Consider the following 15,255-nt stretch of genomic DNA (forward strand, 5'->3'; position numbering starts at 1 on the left):
GGAGCAGAGGGCTGGCTGGAGGGGTACAGGAGAGAGCAGATGCTTCCCCGGAAGTTGTTCAGATACAATGGCCTTCGTGAGTGAAATCAGTGTTTATTGTAATTGGACTGGGTTGTAGGACAATGGGGAATTTATAAGTGGATTTTTCAGGATGTTACGGTGGGCTTGTAAGCTGATCTGGTGCATTTATGCGAGAGCATGAGTGGGAGCAAAGCTCTTTAGATTATGATGCTCCTCTCCCAGTTATCTCACATGCCTTGTTTCTTCCCAGTTGGCCCAGGAATCTCTCCCTGCAAATTCCTCCCAGGCTATCCATGCCTTCTCCACCACCACACTCAGTGACATCATGAAATCCTTCTCAGATGTGAGCGTCATCCGCGTTGCAGGCGGGTACCTCCTGATGGTGTGTAGCAGCCTTTTCCTTCCTGCCTTCCACCTCCTGTCCCTATTATGGACTATTGCATAGCTTTCTCCGTTCCCTTGGTAACTGTGATCTCATCTTTGTGCAGCTGGCATATGCCTGTGTCACCATGTTGCGCTGGGACTGTTCCAAATCGCAGGGTGCGGTGGGCCTAGCAGGAGTTCTTCTCGTAGCCCTTTCTGTGGCAGCAGGACTTGGACTGTGCTCCCTACTGAGAATCTCCTTCAATGCAGCGACCACTCAGGTATCTCCCTCATTGGCCCTGGAGAGGGCAACCTTCCCTTGGGATAAGTTCTTTGCTCTGCAGCAGGTCCCTCATGTTCTCTAAACAGCAGGGTGTTCCATCCATTCAGATTTCTCATCCTGTGGAATACAGAAGCTATATTCTGCCTCGTTGTCCTTTCCCAGGATTAAAGGATGTTGTTTAGTAGAAAGGAATGTTATGATGGAGCACTTTCTCTTCAGGCTCGGGGCTGTCTCTGAGATCCCAGCATGCCATCACAGTGTCTTCAGCTCAGAAACCAGAGGGTAGCCACAGGGTGGGCTCTCACCTCCCACTGCTTCAGGAGAAAGCAAAAGTCCAACAAGGACTCCAGCTAATCTGGCTTTGGAAAAATATGGGCATCATTGAGACCCTGAGCATAAATGTACAAGTTCAAACTTGTAGTGGCTCTGAAACTCCAAAGCCCTGTGCTCCTTTTTATTGGCACCATCTATAAATACTGCTTTCCCTGCATAGCCTGATGTTTGTATTTTGTGAGGCAATTCTTGACCATTCTTCTCTAACTGTTTTTCTCTCCATTTCCACGTAGGTGTTGCCTTTTTTGGCACTGGGTATTGGTGTGGATGACATGTTCCTCCTAGCACATGCCTTCACTGAAACCAGCCAACACATCCCTGTCAAGGTGAGAACATTTCCCTGGTCCTGTCTTAGTACTTGGGCTCCTGTGTACATGCTCAGTCCCCACCTTCTAGACTGTGCTAATTGTTTAATTGGCTTCTTTCCAACACAGGAGCGGACGGGTGAATGCTTACGGCGTAGTGGCACCAGTGTAGCCCTCACCTCTGTCAATAACATGATTGCCTTCTTCATGGCTGCCCTAGTGCCCATCCCAGCTCTGCGAGCCTTTTCTCTGCAGGTAAGCCCTTCCCACTGGCATAGAGGTGTGCTTACATCCTGTGCCTATATACAAGAACCTTGCCCTTACATCTCATGGCAGGCAAGTCCCACCTCTCCCTTCAGCAAGCATATGGGCTATTTAGACTTGGCTAGAAATCTGGATAATCTTTTGCTCTGAAGGATAAATAGGACTTTTCCTTGGAGTGTGTGTTAAAGCAAGTTCTAGCAGCTCAATGTGGGCTTTCCATCTAAGCACATTGTTCCCTGCCTCATAGCTGGCAGTGCTGCAGAATACAAGCTTGGCTTAGCATATTCTCCTCTTCACCCTGTAGAGGAGATGCCTTTGTGGAAGAGAAGGAGCCATGCTCTTCTCTCCCACCCATTAGCAGGCCTGGTCCAGGATCCTGATCAGGGGTTCATTGAAGGTGCTCAGCACCCCCATCACTGTCTCCCCTATCTGTTAGATTATTTTGATGTAGTCCTTTTAATGTGCAAAACATTTTACACAGTTTGTTCTCATGCAAAATAAATGGTTATTATTCCTATTTTACCACTGTTGGAACTGAGTTGTAAGAGCAAGTGGGTTGCTTGAGGCCACCTAGGGAGTCTACAGCAGTGCTTATTCTTTTCCTCCTAGAGAAATGGCCTAGTTTCAGTAGCTTATTTTTCCTGGATTAATTGTCAAAGTTGATGCCTCCCGGCTGATGAAATACCCCCAGTCTCTTTCTAAGCCCCTCACTAATATTGGCATCCCTGTACAAACAGTGCAGTTCTGGGCACTGGCAAGAGAGAAGCCCATCTCCACGACGAGTGCTTTGGTTATGCGTCTAACTGTCCATTTGTGGTATGTGTCATTTCCTTGTCTGCCAAAGGCTGCTGTGGTGGTGGTGTTCAACTTTGCGATGGTGCTGTTCATCTTTCCTGCCATCCTGAGCCTGGACCTTCGCAGACGTGAAAACAAGAGGCTTGACATTCTGTGCTGCTTCTACAGGTACTATTTGGGGACTGAGATGATGAAAGAGTTCCCTGATCCCTGGGACAGGCCTGTACTCTTCAGGACTAGCCAAGGTCCATCCTACAGGAGTTGGTGGCAATTGTTCAGGGAAGCCACAGTCCTTTAAGAGCACATGGGAAGAGGGGTTGGCATCCCCTCTCTGCTCCTCAAAAGCTGCCTTCACCTACAGAACAGGAGAATGGGATCCTTTTTATGATAGCTTTACCTAAGTGATGGGGTGGATCCAGCTCTGCATCCGAACTGAACTAGCACGAGAAGGCTTGTGGCATGCACAGATTGCCTGTTCTGCATGTCCCTTGCAGTTTCTCAGTGTCCTTTTCTACCTACAGCCTCTGCTCCTCCCGCGTCATCCAGATCCAGCCACAAGAATATGCTGATGCAAATGATAACCACGCTGCACCCACATTTCCACATGGACACCCAGCACTGGCGACCAGCACACGTATCACCACCACAGTGCAAGCTTTCACCCAGTGTGACCCTTCTGGGCGACATGTAGTTACCATCCTACCACCTACCCAGCACGTCTTCACCACTCCGTCCACTCTGCTTCCTGCCAACCCAATGGGTTCACAAGTCTTCACTCCTGCCAGCTCCACTCGGGATCTCTTGGCACAGCTGGATGAGAGCAAAGGTGCCCAAGAGTGTGTCCCGTTGCCCTTTTGCCGATGGAATCTCTCCAGTTTTGCCCGAGACAAATATGCACCTATTCTTCTGCAGAGCCACACCAAGGTAGGCAGCAAAGAGCTGCTCTGATGATTTTTCTAGAGTGCTGCAGTCTGTGACAGAAAAAAAGAGGAGCATGGTGCCCTAGGGAGCTAATTTATTAAGTCCACCTGTGTAAAGTCCATACCGTACAACAAATGAGACATAGAAAGTTCCCTTACTTGGAGATGAGGTCTGCGCTCTAAATGGCTTGTGTTAACTGTGCTCTCTGCGAATACTATGTTTTCCCCTTTGATTGTGCCCTGCCCATCGATCCAGAACAAGATTACAGCCAACCAGGAACAAAGATTTCATATCCAATGTCGTTTTAGCCAATCTGTGCAAATTCAGTCAGGCTCGGGGATTCCATGCCTTACTTAGGTAATCTGAGTGGAAGTCAGTCCCAGAAAATCCAGATAATCCCAAACTGGCACTTTCTTTGAAGAGAGGTGCTCAAGACTGGAGGTGGGAGAGCTGCATCTCCCTTAATTAATGAAAAGAAACATTGATCTGGTCCTGGCTATGGGACCAGGGCCATGGCCCTGCTTGTCAGTGTGTGTGTTCTCTGTCCCCAGAGTATGACCAATTGGGACATCAGCTCTGTTGGGGGTACACTTGCAATGGAGCTTATGGGGCCTGATAGTTACAGCAGCCAGAGCAGTTTGTTTCTTTGTTCAGGGAAGACCAGGCCTCTCGAGCAAACATGGAAAAAAGAAATTCTGCAAATTGGGGTGGGGAGCTGTTTGCACCAGCTCTGATTGCTCTGTTCTTCTTGCTTCCCCAGGGAATTGTGGTGGCCATATTCCTGGCACTGCTGGGCCTGAGTCTCTATGGCACAACCAGAGTTCACGATGGACTGTACCTGACAGACGTTGTCCCACGAGGCACAAAGGAACATGCCTTCATTTCAGCCCAGTTTAAATACTTCTCCTTTTATAACATGTTTGTGGTAACCAAGGGTAGCTTTGACTACCCCAGCTCACAAGAGGCCCTCTATGGCCTGCATCAGGCCTTCAACGCCATCCAGTATGTAGTGCGCGATGAGAACCGCCAGTTGCCTAAGATGTGGCTGCACTACTTCCGGGATTGGCTACAAGGTGAGTGAAGGACTTTGCCAACCCTCTCTTGGTTTGGTCTCTCTTTCTAAAGAAGCAGAATGGGAGGCCTTCTCCAAGGTCTTGGTACCAGAGCTGGATACTCTTGGTTTGAACTTGCTCATGGCTAGGGGATGTGTGGGAGTTCGTGCCACATGTTGCATCAGTCGTTTGTCAGGGAGAACAAGCAGCAGGCTGTAGGACATTATTTAGTTTCTCAGGATGAACTCACAAAGGCACAGCTTTCACATTCACACTTACAGGTATACAAAGGTTATTTGCATACAAGCATGAGGAGTGTGCGTGTACATATCTCCTCTACAGATGTCCTTCCAGTTTGTGGGAAGGCTAGCTCTGTTCCTATTTTTCTTTGGTAAGGTCAGGAACAATGTCTTTGAAGGTCTTTCTGTAATTTCTGCTAGGGATGAGGTTACCATGCTGAAGTACAGGGAAAGAAGCCCCTTGAAAAAGGATGACATGATCATAGCTATACAGTCACTTTACACTGCTTTCCCTGTTTGCCAGGTCTGCAGGCAGCCTTTGACCGAGACTGGGAAGCTGGACGTATCACCAGGGAGAATTACCGCAATGGGTCAGAGGATGGGGCCCTGGCTTACAAACTCCTCATCCAGACAGGCAGCAAAAAGGAGCCCTTCAATCTAAATCGAGTAAGTGTTGGGGGTCAATGACTCATTTTTACACAGACCTGTAAAAATCAATGATGAGTCCTTGATGAACCCGGAAGAAATGAGAAGACTCCTTCTGAAGCTGGACATGGGGGAGGGAATTGTCCTCCAGAGCTACTGGAGAGCCCTTTCGCCTGCGAGATGCTAGAGCCAGCACTGATCCAGATCTTTCATTGATTTCTCTCACTCTCCTATCTGCCCCACAGCTGAAAACTCATCGCCTGGTAGATGAGAATGGGATCATCCCCCCTGACATCTTCTACATCTGCTTGACAGTGTGGGTGAGCAATGACCCCCTTGGCTTTGCTGCCTCCCAGGCCAACTTCTATCCACCACCGCCAGAGTGGATCCATGACAAGTACGATGCCACCGGCGAGAACCTTCGAAGTGAGTGCAGGCCACAGCCTCATTCTCATTCAGCATTCTAACACATGCTCCTGTTTCAGTCCTTCCCCTCGTTCCATCGTCACACCACAGAGTATATACCCTCTTTCTCCATCATGAGAGGGCAGGATTGCAAGCATTGCCCTTGGGCTCTGAAGGTGGGAGTGAGGGCAGGAGGTGACTGTACCTGATGTCTGCTTCTCTTTCTGACAGTCCCGGCTGCACAGCCCCTGGAGTTTGCTCAGTTCCCCTTCTACCTCAATGGACTGCGGCAGACATCTGACTTCATCGCAGCTATCGAGAGCGTGCGTGCCATTTGTGATGAGGCAGCTCAGACGCATGGTGTGCTCAGCTACCCTAGTGGCTACCCTTTCCTCTTTTGGGAGCAGTACATTGGCCTTCGTCATTGGCTCTTGCAAGCCATCAGCATCGTGTTGGCCTGCACTTTTCTGGTGTGTACCCTACTGCTACTCAACCCTTGGACTGCCAGCATCATTGTGAGTATTCTCCTTCACAGTCAACAGAATCAGAAATCCAAATTCTGTACTAAACACAAAATACCCGTATAGCATATTCTTGCATGCAATTAATTTACTTGTACAATTTATTATTGATGCCATGTCTATTTTGGGGAAATTTCTTAAGTGGAAATGGGGAATATATATGCACATATATAATATTATAACTATGTTACCACCACTTCGGAGTGCGGACTTCTAATCTGGCAAGCTGGGTTTGCTTCCCCACTTCCCCACATGCAACTAGCTGGGTGTCCTTGGGCTCCCCACAGCACTGGTAAAGCTGTTATGACCGAGCAGTGATAGCAGGGCTCTCTCACCTCACCCACCTCACAGGGTGTCTGTTGTGGGGGGAGGGAAAAGAAGGAGATTGTAAGCCTCTTTGAGACTCCTTCAGGTAGAAAAAAGCAGCATATAAGAACCAACTCTTCTTCTTTCTGGTTTCTGGTCCTATAGACACCCACCTCAGTGGTAGAACCTCTGCTTGGCACGCAGAACGACCCAAATTCAATCCGCAGTGTCTCCAGTTTAGAGGATCAGACAGTAGGTGATAAGAAAGACTCTGCCTGAGACCTTGGAGAGCTGCTGCCAGTCTGAGTAGACAATGCTCACTTTGATGGATCAGCTGATTCAGTATAGCTGATTCAGCTGACAGCCAGTTTGGTGTAGTGGTTAGGAGTGCGGACTTCTAATCTGGCAAGCCAGGTTCGATTCTGCACTCCCCCACATGCAGCCAACTGGGTGACCTTGGGCTCGCCACGGAACTGGTAAAACAGTTCTGGCCGCGCAGTGATATCAGGGCTCTCTCAGCCTCACCCACCCCACAGGGTGTCTGTTGTGGCGAGAGGAATGGGAAGGCGACTGTAAGCCGCTTTGAGCCTCCTTTGGGTAGGGAAAAACGGCATATAAGAACCAACTCTTCTTCTTCTTCTTCATAAGGCAGCTTCATCTATTTATAAGGTTTAATAGTTAATAGTTTAAAAAAAACCCAGAAAAATCAGATTACCGGTAATAGAATTCTACATATACATGGCAGGCAGATTGCATCTGTATTAGCATCACCTCTTAGTGATTATACAGATCTGTAGATTTCCATTTATTGCTGTGTCATCATCAGCCTTTCCTTATAGCTCTTTTGTGACAGTCCCTTCTGCACAACACAGACTGACCTGACTTTTCTGTCTGATTTAGGTCTTTGTTCTGGCTATGATGACAGTTGAGCTCTTTGGTATCATGGGCCTGATGGGCATCAAACTGAGTGCTATCCCTGTGGTCATCCTCATTGCCTCGGTGGGCATTGGCGTGGAGTTCACTGTCCATGTAGCACTAGTAAGTAAGCAATCACACGAGCTTGGTACGTTATCCTGGGGCTAGCTCAGCTCCAGCAATAGGCGCCTGATTTAGTGTCCAAGGACAGATCTGGGCCTTTGGCTCTTGTCTTGTAGAGCCAAATACACTTTGAGGTTACATTTATCTGTTGATGCAAACTCCAGATATCATATGATGGCTGACCAATCTGTGAGTGCTTGCCTTGAAAAATCTCTTCTCATGTCTGTTCTATCCATGCTTCCTCAGGGCTTTCTCACAGCCATCGGCAACCGGAATCTGCGCTCAACTGTGGCTCTAGAGCACATGTTTGCCCCTGTGATAGATGGCGGTGTCTCCACTCTGCTGGGCGTTCTCATGCTGGCTGGTTCAGAATTTGACTTCATTTTGAGGTACCATTGTGTTACTTTCTTTTCTCCTTATATTCCTGTGAATGCTATACTGGACTGTTGCAGATTAAATTGCCGGTATTCGGTAGGCCATGCTCTAGGGCTGGACTGCTACAGTGTGCCACTTTCAGAGGGATGGGAAACCCCTTTCTCAGGAGAGCTAGAATGTCACTCTTTCGAGATATTTCAGAGTTGGGGAAAGTGCAGTGCAGTGACAAAATATATAAAAGGTAGGGATAGGAGATTTCAGATTAAAGAAATACTAATATTATATCAGAAGGAAAGTGGTTGTCAAAGTAATTAGTACAATATAGAATATGGGAAATGGGTAGACATATATATATATTTATTCATTAATTATTCATTAAGTCTGTTCTTGATATTTATACCTTTATCTGTCTGATCTTTTTCTCTTTATTCTTTCCCCCCTAAATTCCTGTATCTGTTAACTATCTTTTATATACTGAAAAACTTTAATAAAAATTAGTGCACATTCAGGTATTTATTTAAACAAGCATACATGTGTGCAATATGTATGCGGAATATAAATGAGCTAAAAGGCCTAATATGTACCGCCATCTAAATATAGACATGGTCATAGAACTTCTGTGTCTCTCCACTAAAGGGATGAGGAAATAAGGAATTATGTTGTCTTATGATGATAAGGGTCAGATGACTTACAGGCAATTATTGAATTTCCTTTCCCCTCTCAAGGTATTTCTTTGCTGTACTCACCATCCTGACAATTCTGGGGCTGCTAAATGGTCTGGTGTTACTGCCTGTCCTACTGTCTATTATTGGCCCACCAGCTGAGGTAAGTGAACACCCATTTCTGATCAGTTTGTTCCAAGAGAAGGGATAAAGGCATTGTACATCTCCTTGTCTAGTCTTTGCAATAGGTTAAGGCAGAGGGAAGTTGGTGAACCTGTTCCCATTTAATTGTATGGCTACTCTCAGCAGCGAGTAAAGAGGTTTGGTTTTCAACAACCATCAGTGGGTTCCAGAATCTACTATTTCAAATGGCATTTTGTATGTTTAGAATCTATATTTGAAAGCTGACGAAGACCCCTTCTTTGACATCCTGTTCTACGAACATCATATTTTCATTGTGTAGGTGACACCTGCCGATAATGGTAGCCGCCTGCCAACACCATCCCCTGTCCCCCCACCCATCAGTCACCACAGTTTTTATGTGCGCCAGCATGGTGGGGCCTTTACTGATTCCTCTGACTCAGAGTACTACTCAGAAAGCACTGGGGCATCAGATACTGGTGAAGATGATCGGAGCACCTATATCATCCCCCCAAGCCAGTCACAAATCTTGGTCAAGGCCAGCAAAAGCCCCAGCTTCCCCAAAATCACGGTAAGTGCCCACCAGTTACCAGGGGAGCTTTTTATTTGAGGATTTTCTTCTATGTTTTTCAAGTGAAAGCAGAAAATTTGGAGAGCATTAGGGGGGAAAAACTTCCTTTGAAATAGTAGGAGGACTTCCTTTAAGGCAAGACTTCAGTCACTCAGAATGTATATTATGAAAGTTGTGATGTAAGACTATAATAATGATTGTATAGAGGGTAGACATATACAACTTATTGTCAGGCATATATTTATTGTTTAGATATTATTATTTTTGTCCACAACTCTTACACTATAAATAGTTCTTTTAATGTTATAAAGTATAACTTGATATCCAACTGTGACACTAGCCCTACTGTGGCTTTGTGATATTGTTTCTCTCCAAGTATCGTATTTTTTTTTGTTTACTATAAAATGTACCTCTTCTATTTTAACTTTCATTTCTCCCCTGTTTCTCACATGGGAAAAACTATCTGTTTGTTTGTTTATGCCACCCTCCCCGGAATCACCCCATAACTTCAGAATTTCTGAAAAGCTTTGATCTGTACACATCACATTGTCATCAGTCTCTTTCTTCTTGGGCAGGTGGTGAAAAGCTACAAGACAAGCTTGGAGTCACCTCTGTCACTGTGTGGCCCAGACTGGACTCAAACCACAACCCCTGGAAGCCATTTAATATCATCCACCACAGATGTCAAGGAAGCTTCACAGCAGCAGGAGTGGCCAAACCACAGACTAGGGCCTCAGCATTCTCGGACTGCCCCCATTCCTCTTTGGACCGACCCCCATGTCCACAGTGCCAAAGTGCCACCTCTTGGGACTGGTGGCTCCTTCACCACAGTTACAGCCACTGCCTCTGTGATGCTGTCTTTGCACCCACCCCTACCCGGCTCCTGCCGAGGCTATACGCATGAGGGCTTTGAATCTGACAGCCCTGAGGAGCCCGGCCTAGTCCTACCTAACAGCTTGGAACTGCAAGACTTAGCCCAGAGACCTTAGCTTCTTACCTTCATCAGGACAAGACCCTGATTCTAGATTCCCACCTCAGGGATAGGATGTGCACAGCATCCCAGATGGGGGTGGGGGCCCAGGTTGTTCTCTCGCACACCACGGACTGTGAAGCTGAATGGATATATGGAAGCTCCAGCACAGTATCTAATCATCTTTAGACAGACAGTGCCTTTGTGAACTGGAACAAGAAGATGAGATGAGCTACTGCAGTATCTGTTCATTGAAATGATTGGTGGGTACTCCTAGCACCTGGTATTCCATTCCCCCGTACCTTGTTTCTGTAGGTGTATCTGCCACCAAAATGCATGCTGTGCCCCTTGGTTGCCAGAGCATCTGGCTCCAAAATGTTCCCAATTTGTGTCTTTATATTGGACTGATCAATATAGCGTTGGGTGTACTTACCTACTGACAGGAAAGTTCCAGCCCTTAATATGGGAAGTGGAAGTGACCATTCCCCTATGCTCCACGAAACATTTCATGGCTGTTACTGGGGTAGAGCATCAAAATTTTCTAGACACCTACCCTCCTGTGGACAGAAGAGGACTCAACTTATATGTGGGAAACTCGCCCACATTGTGCTGCTATTCTTTTATTTTTATTAATATTAATATTATTATTATTTTAAGCTGTATAAAAGAATCACAGTTCCCCTTTATAATTATAATTATTATTTTATTATTTTCACAGCTCCCTCATTAAAAAAAAGTGGCAGTATCCCTTTAAGGGGAACACCCGGCTGAGGTTGTAGTGGAGAGAGCACCTCCTGGGAATATGGGGTGGAGGGAGCATGCAATGGAGGGACACAATGTGTCTTAATATTCTATGCAAGCGGTGTGGGACAGGCTGTGCTTTGCTCCTCCCACCAGCACAACTGCCTGTGCCAGTACCTGTCCTGTGGCTGTTTAAAATTCATTCTCCTCCCTATCATACCCACATTCCCAAAACCTTCCTTTGTGTCCCACTCTTTAGCATGCTTGCATCTTTGTCAGCCCTAGATCGCTAAAATGTTCCCTAAGCATACTGGTTTGAAATATCTGTTGGAGCTTTTAGCTCCATCCTTCTCTAATAACATCAGCGTGACATCATTTGTGTCCAGTAGAAGAGGGAGGTCATCTAGGAAAAAGAGACTTCTGACTGTAAAATTTATTGTTCATAGAAATAAGAGCTAAGACTTCTACAAGGGGAATTTCTAGAGATGTGGATTACATCTATCTCCTTTCTAATTCTGTACTTCAGGAGGTGTTTTGCACGAAAGATTTGGTACTATGATGTTGGTGTCTGTGTACAAAATGTATGGTACTACACTGTTTTTGGAGTGGATGTTTCAGGTAGCTGGAGAGAACAGCATTTGTTTGCAAAAGTAGTGTGCCTTTGTGACAAATTCTACAGGTCACTGCCCTTCTTACTAAGGGTTTTTTTGGTGGATTACTTCGTATTCTCATTAGGTTGCTAATACCATTTTGTGTCATTTCATACACAGTGTTTTTCCCACCCCAAGATTATTGGTGTCCCAATCATGTATTTTGTAGCTCTAACAAACCTTCAAAATGATAACCTACAGATCCTTCTGTATACAGATGTTTTCTGTACCCCCAAAAAATCATGGGTGACATTATCTTTTGACTTGAGCCCAAGCAGGAGTTTTTAAGGCGACCAATGTCTCCCTTTCAGAAATGTCCGAGTAAGCCTATCAGAAGAAAGGTATTCTAAGAGACAAGAAAGGAGTGAGTAAAATGCTTTATTTCTTGCCCAGAAGAATGAATGCTGTGGTTGCAGTTTGTTTCAGAAGTCTGCCTTTCCAGTTCCACTTCATTGGCTGAAAATCCGGATATGAACTATCACTTGGCAGCAAGATTGGATCTAAAAGACTAATTCCATTTTCATCCAGTATGCTGTTTTCCCATAACCAAGTCAAAATTACTTTGTGAAAGCTTTCAGTTTTTTCCATTTTACTTCAGGATAGAAATCTGACTTTTGTATGAAATTTCAAGTGCTGTTTTCTGGCCAGCTCTGCCCTGGGCATTGCAAAATAATGGTTCACATCCTCTGTATTGAAACACAAGACTTTCTGGATTAAAAATCTCTATTATTATTTTTCTGGCCTGTTGTAAGGGAGAGGCAAGATGGCAGCTAGTGCAAAAGCCTTTATGGGCCACAATCCTTTACATGTTACCAACAGTGCTTTATTTAACTTCTGCACCTCCCTATTTTAGTTTGTATTCACTATATCTTTTTTTTTAATGTTCAGTTCTTTCATCTGCTGGTTTTTAGAGCTGCTGGAATGCTGCACTTTTCAGCAAGTATTTTGAGCAGAACAATACACTAGAAGTAAAGCCGAAATTCTGATAATTTCATTACCCGCAGAGTTGATCCAGTTGGGCAACTGCTTGGCAAACCCCTAAAAGGGGCGGGACACTGTTGTCCCCTAGAGAAAGAAACAGCCTCACAACCCCACTTACAACAAGATACAGGGACAGGCAGCAAAGCTCAATTTTAGCCCTAGCCTTAGGGCATGCCTTCTCAACCAGGGTTTCATGAGACCCTAGGGTTTCTTGATGGCTTTGGAAGGGTTTCCAAAAGGGGGGGGTTCATTAATTTTAATATATATTTAATTTGTTAAACATTTATCGGGTGATATGACCATATATGGTCATGTTGACCTGCCTCACCCCTCCCAAAATAGCCAGTGATGGGCCTGGAGGGGGTGGGAAGAGGAAGAGCCTCAGATGGGCGTATATACAACTTTGCTTCCCAACCATATTCTGCATGATCGCTCCACTTCTGGGGTTTCTCAAAGCCTGAATAATGTTTCAGGGGTTTCTCAATGGTAAAAAAAAAAGTTGAGAAAGGCTGTCCTAGGGTAACAAAATAGCTTAAGCCAGCCCTGATTAGAGATTTGAGGACTGTAGGCTTCAAGAAACCACCTCCAGTTACAGTTTTTGTTCAGCATCATTCTGCACAAATGCTAGACAGTGGTTGCCCTCTGACTGTTGTCGTAACAGTTTCACAGTGCATCATAGTTTCTCTTCAGAATTTAATGAAATAAGCTGTGCAGTTCACCTCAACTTCCTGCTGACATCACTGTTCCCCTGGGACTTTGTGTCAAATTTGGATAAAATGATGCACCTCCTTGGACTCCGAGGCATCACAGCCAACCAGCTGGCAAGAGAGTAGGACTAATTCACCCTGAAATCCATTTTCCCAGTGATGTCATTCCTTCTAAAGCCCAAGCACTTTAAGCCCCTTCTTTTGCCCAATAACTACTGTAGTTTCATTCAACAGATGACTCCAGATTCCTTATCCCTTGCTTTACTGTCAAGGGAGATTCCAGTGAAGTTTTCATATGTTGGTTATGTGAACTCTCCCTTGGCAGTCTCAGTGGTGTTAAAATAGGTGGAAATGATTTAACTGAAAGCTACCAGTGTTTTCTGGGGTCTGGAGGGGTTTCCCTTTACACAGTTTGCCACATTACATAGGTTGACCCACCTGTTTGAATTGGTTCAGTTTTCTTACCATAAAACTACTGTCAGAGTTAGGATCCAACAACTGACTTGTGTCCCCTCTTCTGTTCACCTCTACATTCACCCACTGCCTAAAACAGCAAAGTGCTTATAGGTAACCCTAATTAGAAATGGTGCTTCCCTCCCCACCCTATGACTGGGACCAGCAAAGCATAAGGGAATAGTGGAAACGGGGCAAGTTGTGTGTTTATTTGTGTGTGTGGGTGTGCATGTGAGTGTGTAGAGGCTTGCTGGAGACCTTTTAAGCTGAAATGTTGTCATGCCATCTAAATTATTTATATGGAAAAGAAAAAAAGATTTATTTTTGTAGTTTGTACAGACCTCTAGCCTTACAATGGAAGTTTTATTTTTAAAAGTAAATATATATTATATATAAACATATGTTCTGATGGTGCCCATGTGCTGTCTTTGGTCTTTACTGGGATGAGGGATTTGTAGTGTGTGTAGATTTATAGTCAGGAATGCACATACCTAGAGCTTAGGCTTGCTTCTTAAGGAAATATCTACTTGTGAAAAGTAGCAGTCTGTGTTTTTGTGTGTAATATGTATACACACGTACACAGCAAGCTATATTCTGCTCCCACAAAGACAATTTCTGAATGAAGAAAATGCAAATTCCACTTTATCTACATAAAATGAAAATTATTTTAGAAATACAACTTACATATTTTATTATGATTGCACTGTTTGAATCATGATGTAGAATATTTGACAGGCACAAAAAGGGGGGTGGGCAGTCCTCAAAACAAATGGTACAAGAGCAAGACAAAGGACCAAAGGGAAAATACAAACATGCATTGCAAGTGAAATGCAAAATCTGCTGGATAAATATTGCAAGATATTTAAAACATACAAAATCAGATAAGTGAATATCGTATATGTTAGTACATAGTGAGACTTTGGGTTAGGTATTTGTTTCAAATGTTACTCATATCTGCAGAAGAAATTTATTTACAGGACATTAATTGCTACAGGAAGCAGCTGAAGTCTACCAAGTGGTAAATCAGACATCTGCAACTGTGTCAAACTATGCTCCACAGGGCAGAAAATAAAATGAAAATTTAATCCAGTTTTGATTATCTTATTACTGGGACTTGTTTTCCCCACTGCTATATATTTGATCTCACACGAGGATTCAGCTACCTAGAGCAATTGATGGCTTACAAAGGGTGGGTTGTTTTACAAATCTGAAGAAGATTCTACATGAGTATATAATTTGGAGTCTTGTTATGTTTTGGCATTAATCATATAAACACTTCTTGGATTTTGTATATGGTTGAATATTTGTCAAGACCTGAGTGACAGAGAGTAAGCAAGGAACTAGAACATGAACTGGAGGGATATCAAAGCTGTCTTCAGCAAATATTGTATTCTCTTTAAAAAAAACTTATGTACCCTGAACATTAACTGTCTGAGCATTATCACAAGTAATGTCAAGACTGCTTTATAGTCTGAAATAAATTATTTGTGGATATTGTTGGGCTGAGACAGTAAAGAGCCAATTTACAACCAAATGTAAATTTCTATTGCATTTTCTCCTGCCCTTCTAGGGCAGCCTTTCTCAACATTTCTACCATTGAGAAACCTCTGAAACATTCTTGAGGCTTCGAGAAACCCCAGAAGTGGTGCAATCATGCAGATTATGATTCAGAAGCATAGCTGTGTACATGCCCACCTGGAGCCCTTCCCCTTCCCACCCCCTCCAGGACCAT

The 15,255-nt window shown here is 44.6% G+C and overlaps 1 protein-coding gene across 3 annotated transcripts in view; it reads left to right on the forward strand.

Moving 5' to 3' along the window:
* PTCH2 (patched 2) overlaps positions 1-14,814 on the forward strand; it is a 62,899-nt gene extending 48,085 nt beyond the window's left edge. For all 3 annotated transcript variants that reach the window (XM_077333938.1, XM_077333939.1, XM_077333940.1), the window contains 15 exons: positions 272-403; positions 510-665; positions 1,234-1,326; positions 1,435-1,560; positions 2,414-2,526; positions 2,880-3,288; positions 4,046-4,358; positions 4,881-5,023; positions 5,248-5,428; positions 5,639-5,922; positions 7,135-7,272; positions 7,519-7,661; positions 8,373-8,472; positions 8,773-9,021; positions 9,597-14,814. In XM_077333938.1, the coding sequence (XP_077190053.1) occupies positions 272-403; positions 510-665; positions 1,234-1,326; positions 1,435-1,560; positions 2,414-2,526; positions 2,880-3,288; positions 4,046-4,358; positions 4,881-5,023; positions 5,248-5,428; positions 5,639-5,922; positions 7,135-7,272; positions 7,519-7,661; positions 8,373-8,472; positions 8,773-9,021; positions 9,597-10,010 (2,994 nt within the window). In that variant the 3' untranslated portion in view covers positions 10,011-14,814. The remainder of the gene's footprint in view (positions 1-271; positions 404-509; positions 666-1,233; positions 1,327-1,434; positions 1,561-2,413; positions 2,527-2,879; positions 3,289-4,045; positions 4,359-4,880; positions 5,024-5,247; positions 5,429-5,638; positions 5,923-7,134; positions 7,273-7,518; positions 7,662-8,372; positions 8,473-8,772; positions 9,022-9,596) is intronic.
* Positions 14,815-15,255: the final 441 nt, after the last annotated feature.

The sequence above is a fragment of the Paroedura picta genome, chromosome 4, assembly GCF_049243985.1.
Source record: "Paroedura picta isolate Pp20150507F chromosome 4, Ppicta_v3.0, whole genome shotgun sequence".
In the NCBI taxonomy this organism is placed as follows: Eukaryota; Metazoa; Chordata; class Lepidosauria; order Squamata; family Gekkonidae; genus Paroedura; species Paroedura picta.